Below are 7,319 nucleotides of genomic sequence, written 5' to 3'. Positions count from 1 at the left end.
ATGTTCCAAATCAAACCTCACTGAAAGGTACAATTGCAATCACAAAATGAAAGAAAAAAAGGAAGAAAATTTAAGAGAAGGATGAATTTACACTATGCTTTCTGAATCTATCATTTTAATTCATTACATATAATGATGGAAAAAGCACTCTAACGCTTACTAGAGTGCACAAGAAGCGCATCTTTACATGTACGTTTTATTTTTCATTTATAGGATAAGGACCACAGAGCACTAACTACAGCACAAAGGGCCACATGTACTAACTTTTTGTAGTGACCACCTCATTCTTGACAAGCTAACTCAGCTGAAACATGAAAGCCGTATGTCTTTACCACCTCCACATAGTTTCTTCACCTCATTTTCCTATCCTAACAATGTTGTAAGAATCACATTTTCTAATTTTTCAAGGGTCCTCAGCAAGCTTTGGAGAACAGTATGCAACAGCCTCAGCAACAGTGAGGAAGATCTTGTCCTCACCAAGCAAAGCAGCAAAGTTTGATGTGTGGAGCTTGTCTATTACTAGCGGCCCAGGATTTGCCAGCACAAGCTGATCAAAGAAGCACCACTTTGGTATGGTAGTTGTCACATTATATCATTTAATTTAGAGTTGTTAGTATATAGATAGTTTCATTACCTGAACATCTCTCTTTTGAAGACTTCTAAATAACTCTTCAAGGGCGTGGATACCGCTGGTATCAATGTCAGTAACCGCTGCAATTAACATGTGTTTGAGGTTATGAATTGCCAAAGAAATATTGCCTTATTGGAGGATTATGTGATGAGAAAAATGGAAAAATATATGTATAGACACTCACGTGACATCTCAACTATCAAAAATTGGATTCTTGTTTGGTAGTCTCCTTTCACTCGTTCTTCCTCATCCATCAGCCATCTTAATATCCTGCACGGTAATAGGTCTTTGAGCATCAAAATAGGTTGTGAAATTATCATTTCAGAATACCAATATACATATATGAATTTAAGATACAAATACTCCAAAGAGTAAAAGTGGCTAAATCAATCACATAGTCTCTAACTATCCAATTGGTTAATCCAGCATTATTTTGTTTCTGATTGTCTGTCTGTCTTTTCTGTTTAACCTCCCATATTAACAACCACATTTAAGCTCTAATAGCATGCATTTTTGAAATATTATAGAGCTAAGCAGTTCAGATAAGATATTTGATGTTGTATACTTGAAACTGCCCACTGTATGTAGCATGACTAGATCCCTGACATTTTCTAAACCATTATATCCTTCTAGATTATTGACAAAAAAGTTGACAACTAGACCTTTATAAAGATTGGATTGCTTCATTTTAGTATGCTATTGAAGTTTGGATAACAATTTCTAATCGGTTAATTGGAAAAATATGCTTGGAGTTGGAAACAAATGAAGAATATGATTCTACCTTTCTTTAACATAATTGGAGTTGGAAAAATATATTGCAGAATCAACTCTTATAATTAGCACACCGGGAACCCTTGTGGCTTCGGGGTATTGTTGGATGTTTCTGTAGACAGTAGTCCTAGGAATTTTCCCAAGAATTGCAGTTCTTGGCCTAGTGACTTGTAATAGGATCTTTGCGAAGGATATAGAGACCTACCACAACATTTGACAACAACCAAGTAAAGGTAAGGACCAAAAATCAGAAAACACTTCAACATTATGGAGCATAAGATAGCTGAGTCATGTGTGGTACTTACTGCAATTAAAAGTCCTATCTCAACTGAGGCAAAAACAACCCCAAAAAATGCTCCCATGCAAGCAACAAAATCAAATTTATCAATCTTCCATATCAAAATTGCTGCCTTGTAGTCCACAAGGTTGATGACAGCAGAAATGATGATTGAAGAAAGAATGGCATTTGGAGTGTATTTGAACAGAGGCGTGAGGAATTGCAATGTTAAGAACACAACAACAGACATGATAATATTTGAAACTGCAGTTTCACAGCCAGCCATGAAATTTACTGCTGACCGAGAGAAAGAACCTGTAGAAAGCAAGAAATTAACCTATAAAATATTAGTATAGAACCCACATGCATACGCATTTTCATGATAAATTATGAAACAAGCTAACAAAAAATAATTCGAGGCAAATTACATTTTATCTCCCATAGCTTCTCCTTTTTCGCAAATAACCCTCTCAACTTTTGTTTCTTTGGTGTTACTTATCCCCCCCCCCCCTTCTCTGTTTTATATTGAAAATATTTAACTTTAACATCAGTCACTGTCTATGCTGTACTCCTTTATGTTTTAAGACAGATCACCCCTTACCCTCAGTTTAGATAAATTCCTCTATAAGAAAGAGTAAAAAATTATGTAGTAAAATGAATCAAACTTTTTCACAAGTTAAAATCAACTTATGTTTTTCTATTTTTTGAGAAACTCTAATTTAAATTCTCTAAACTTTGAGGAGATAGGTTGTTTCTAACTTATAAGAGAAGTTTTATTAATTTTTTTACACTGATTTTCTTCTCTTATAAGAACTTCTATAGAGAAATTAACTTTGAAGTGGGTGGGGTTAGGTTAAGAAAATGTTAAACTCCCATTAAATTTAACTGAAAATGTTGTTATGAACTTAAACCAAAATTGAAGGGAGTCAAATGATACCACAACAATGTTGAGAGGGTTTTTGATAAAGGGTAAACTACATATGGTTAAAGTGGAATTTACAGAAATCATTATAACCTTAACTTCATTTCTTGTCCCTTTTTCATCTTTAATATTGATTAATATTTTAGTGTCCTAAAGAAAAATATTATAACTTTTTTCATGAGACATGATCACTCATTACATCTTTTTTACAGTTGCACCTGATGACAAAGTGTTTATAAAACATCTCTTTGAACATACCAGTTGCTACATAACAGGAAGTCATTGAACCAACAACATTCACAGCTCCTAAAGCCACCATTTCTTTGTTTCCATCCAGTTGATAGTCCTTAATAGAAGCAAAAGTTCTTCCAATTGCTATGGCTTCCTGATAATCAAAGTGTTACGGTTTAGAACAATACGCACAAGTAAATGGTGAAATACTCTTCAAATGAAGATAATAACATCCAAGTTTGCTTACAGTCAATGCTATCATGCCAGCCACGATGCCAATTCTGAAGCCTTTCCCAAGGTAATCACCACTAAAATAGATTTCCTTCACAGATGAAGGATTTAGCCCTTTCTCAATGTGTTTTACCTTCACACATCAACAGACAAAAGAAGATTTACTACTGACACTCAGTACTGTTTGAGTCTTACCAAAAATTGGTGCGTTTTGAATTAGCTCATTTTGGTGGAAAAAATGCTTTCAAAAAGAAAGTGATTGTTTTCCCAAAAAGTAGCTCAACCAAAACATGCACCAAAATCATATGACTACAATTACAATCCGCTATATTAAGGATGAGAAGATTAATATATATAACTTACAATTGCAACACCATGTTTGTCTGCATGAGTTATGTATACAAACAAAGTTGAGAGAATCACAGATATCAATGGAGCAATTGCTGGCACCCAGAAGAATTTCTGGTTCTTCTTTCCCTAATCCATGTATCATAAAATAATGAGAAAATAATTTACAATCCAAATAATATGTTTAAGGAATATATAGCCAAATGAATTAGAGTGCTAACCATATACTTGGCAAACAGAAGAAAAGCCAGAAAGGTAGCTCCAATGACTATAGTTTGCCAGTTCCACTGCAAATGTTAGATATTAATCAGTTTTGGTGTGCCCACACATACAAACACACACACATCTTCAGAACATAACTCAAGAAATAATTTTTGAATGCAGGAAAGAGAAAAAGAGAAAGCATACTCCATGTTTGGCTGATGACAATACTGAATCCATCACAGAGATAACATCAGTTTTCTTTGTGAACTTTCGAATCCCAAGGAAACCTTTAAGCTGTTGAAGGGCAATTGTGATGGCAGCTCCCCCCATAAAACCAACAATTGCAGCATGAGATAGGAAATCAATCAAAAATCCTAACCTGATAAAAAGATCCAGCCAACCAAAATGTCAATATCATCATGGTGTATTGAAAAATGTAGTATTTCATTAGAGATTGATAGCACTAGTAGCACATGTGCAGGGCATGATATAAGAGTTAGGAAGATTTAAACGCAAACTCCCCTAGAATCAATGTCTCATACCTAAAAACCCCAAGTGTTGCTTGAGTAATCCCAGCAAAAAAAGTGGCAGTAAAAGCAAGCCGTTGATAGTCTACAGGATTTGCAATGGGATCAATCTCACTCTGAAGTAAAGTTCCCAACAAGAGAGAAACCACTGCCACTGGTCCTATTGCAATGTCACGAGAACTACCCATGACAGCATAAATCAGTGGTGGAACAAAGCTAGAGTCTGTAAAGGGTATAACAAAAGGAAACAAAATCTCAGTCCAACATCCAAAGAAAACACATAGAAAACTTCAGTTGTTTCTGAGAGAAGAAAGTCTTACACAGTCCATACTGTGGAGCTAAATTTGCAAGTTTTGCATATCCAATGTCCTGTTTTTCAAGAGACATCATAATTTAAAACCTTCAGAATTAGATAGATGTTGGAATTACAATGCTTTACTCAAATCTATCATTGTATTATTCTTCAAAAAATTAATATATACTTTTTGAAATAAATTTACCTGAGGAATGCAGAGACTTGCAATAGTTAGACCAGCAATAAGATCCCCTCTAAATTTTGTGAGACTATAAGTTCTTCCCCATCTAAAAATGGGGAATATGGCTTCAATTCCCAGGATGAACTTCCGGGACTTAGGCTGATCCTTGAATGGCCGAAGAGGATCATCAGCGAAGAATGTTTCTTTTACAGTGGCTCGGAATTCCCTGAAGAGGTTTTGTCTTGGAGGAATTCCAACCTTGTGGACGTACGGTTCGTGATCATGTGAGGACGACAAACTTCTTGAATCCATCTCTTTTGTTTCAAGATTTTCATCAGCTGGATCACCCATTGAGGACATCAACAATGACTTTCACCTGTAATACAGTAGAAAAAACTTTATATCCACAAGTAAGTGATGCAAATATTTTAACTGCAGCATTCAATCACAAAAAGAATATGGTTTGTATTACATTCAACACAGGCTCCTACACCCTTCTATGCTTATAGAGTTTGACAATTTAGCTTAACATGCTGCTTACAGCTCTGATGTACACAATCCAATGTGAAGAAAATCAAGTAAATATAAACTCTCAGATTTGAGAACAGATTTAAGATAAGAGAACATTCAAGTTAACCAACCTGAATGAAAGGGAGTGCGCTGGGAAGCTAATTTGGATCTTTTAACTTCAAGTCAAAAGCTAAAGTCAAGCTGAAAGAGAAAACATGCTAAAATAAGGTGTGACTTTGAATCATATGGATGTCACTGTCATGCATAATTAAAAAAAATATGAAAGTGAATTAAAGCATATCAATGTTGAATAACTGATATTCAGTGCTGGTTTACTTCATATTAAGAACGGTAGGAAAGAAATATATATAGTATAAGAAGGAAATGACTAACAAGCAGGGGCTAGCAGCAGCTAGAAATTATTATAATATTATTAATAATATGACAACCTGCAATAGTGCAATGGCTGTGCTTATTCATTCAAAACCAAGGAGTTCAGAAAGTGGAAAATAGAAATAAGTTGAACCTTGGTTCATCACAACTAGCAATTGACAACACTAGTTCTTGAGTGACGTTATGATGGTTTCCTAAGTCAAATTTCAAGGTTAATTTAATCTAACCAATGACTTGCAGGATGTGAAGGACTACCAGGATGTGATATATAAACTAAAGAATCTAATAAAACACTTTGAAAGTTATGGCAATAGATATTGAACTTTCAGTGCTTAATGATGTCTGTGATTTTGCATGTTCAAATTAACTTATTTTACATATAATAAATTTACTCTTGAAACTGTACGCACAAAGTATGCCTATGGGCACATAATTGTCAAATATTATCTGTTAATGTTGTTCTTTACTAATAATAGTCAAGCTTTTACTTTAAAATTGTCATTCTTGAAAAACAATATTAAAAAGGAATCGAATTCCCTTAATATAATTATAGAACCAACAAGTTCCTCCGTCCGAAATGAGAACCACAAACCCCGTTTGACTGTTCAACAGAAATCATCACAATGCTTAAAACACAGCCATCCTTAATCTATGCCATTCCATAAAAATGTAAGATAATGGGTCAATCTAATTTACTCCATGAAGTAAATAATCCCATCTCAAGTAAACAAGTGAAATTAAGATATCATACTGAAATTATATCACCTTTTTATTTAACATTTTTTTTTATTTACCCCATGAAGTAACTTAACGCAAACCCTACAATAATATGTAGTAACATACATTATCGTTAACGTGGCGCCACAGCATTTTAGTATTAACTTTATGTAAGCACGATACATACAAGAGAGACAAATTGGACCCTTCCTTCAATCAGAACAAGACAGAACAAAATCATGAACTTTTTCCAAACCCTCAAGAACCACAAAGTGTCTATTCAAAATCATATTAAGTTTGAAGAATAAAGTCTAACACAACTATACTCAAAAATCACCTCTCCTTCCTTAGCTTCTCATGCAAGCCATTGATAGTGGAGGATTCCAATTTCGCTCTGTCACCATTTCAGCGAAGCACAAATTGAAACAAATAGAAAATTATCAACAATCCACCGAAAATATAAAATAAAATAAAAAGTGCATTTTGTACACAGAGAGAAAGATAGAGTACCCGAAAACAGTTACAGCATGGTTTTCAATTCCCCACAATCGATGGTTCTCGTGTGTCTTCACCCCAAAAACTCAATTTTTGTTTTGAAACATTGAAACCCATCAAAGGAAAAGTGCCACTTGAGTTATACAAACCATACAACCCAATCACCGTCCAGGTTCTATGAACCCATTATCGTGTCCAAATGTTTCTCTTTTTCCTTTTCGAAACAATTTTCTTTTTCTTTTTTTTCTTTCTTTCTTTTTTGGTTCTTCCAGACCGTGTTTGGTAGCCGAGAAAATAAAAAAAAATCAAAACACCGGAAATTATGGATTTTTAGTTTTTGCAAACTCGACAAAATTAAGTTAAATTACATTTTAAGGGAAATTTTATAATTTATAATATTTTTATAGGTTATAGTTTATAATTTTAAAATTCATCTTCATTTAAGTGGATTTGACCTTAATTCAAATCCACCCAAAATGTGTGACACCGTGTCGAATGTAAAACTGCAAATCTCAAACCTTAAAAATGTTTTTCGACGTCGAATGTAAATATTGAAACTGATGGAACAGTGACAGACACACTTGTA

The 7,319-nt window shown here is 34.1% G+C and overlaps 1 protein-coding gene across 1 annotated transcript; it reads right to left on the bottom strand.

Annotated features, from left to right (window-relative positions):
- Positions 1-225: 225 nt before the first annotated feature.
- On the bottom strand, positions 226-6,633 carry LOC113846076 (sulfate transporter 1.3). Its single transcript, XM_027473938.1, has 14 exons — positions 6,576-6,633; positions 4,643-4,994; positions 4,463-4,511; positions 4,158-4,365; positions 3,820-3,994; positions 3,633-3,698; positions 3,427-3,540; positions 3,080-3,196; positions 2,860-2,986; positions 1,708-1,994; positions 1,413-1,603; positions 816-901; positions 635-711; positions 226-547 (listed from the first exon to the last, which is right to left on the bottom strand). The coding sequence occupies exons 2-14, from the start codon at positions 4,976-4,978 to the stop codon at positions 404-406; spliced, it is 1,977 nt and encodes a 658-aa protein (XP_027329739.1). The 5' UTR covers positions 4,979-4,994; positions 6,576-6,633; the 3' UTR covers positions 226-403.
- Between the last annotated feature and the right edge of the window lie 686 nt (positions 6,634-7,319).

This window comes from Abrus precatorius, unplaced genomic scaffold (assembly GCF_003935025.1).
Source record: "Abrus precatorius isolate BTA unplaced genomic scaffold, Abrus_2018 Scaffold8, whole genome shotgun sequence".
NCBI lineage: Eukaryota > Viridiplantae > Streptophyta > Magnoliopsida > Fabales > Fabaceae > Abrus > Abrus precatorius.
The sequence above is the reverse complement of the archived record's forward strand: the minus strand, read 5'-3'. Positions and strand labels throughout refer to the sequence as shown.

What these genes read in the sequence shown, in the direction of transcription:
- LOC113846076 (XM_027473938.1), bottom strand. Translation starts at nt 4,978, where the DNA reads ATGTCCTCAATGGGTGATCCAGCTGATGAAAATCTTGAAACAAAAGAG. An exon ending in AGATAGGACTTTTAATTGCA is followed by an intron (nt 1,604 to 1,707) that starts GTAAGTACCACA and finishes ATGTTGTGGTAG; the next exon opens with GTCTCTATATCCTTCGCAAA. An exon ending in TCCAATTATGTTAAAGAAAG is followed by an intron (nt 902 to 1,412) that starts GTAGAATCATAT and finishes ATTACCGTGCAG; the next exon opens with GATATTAAGATGGCTGATGG.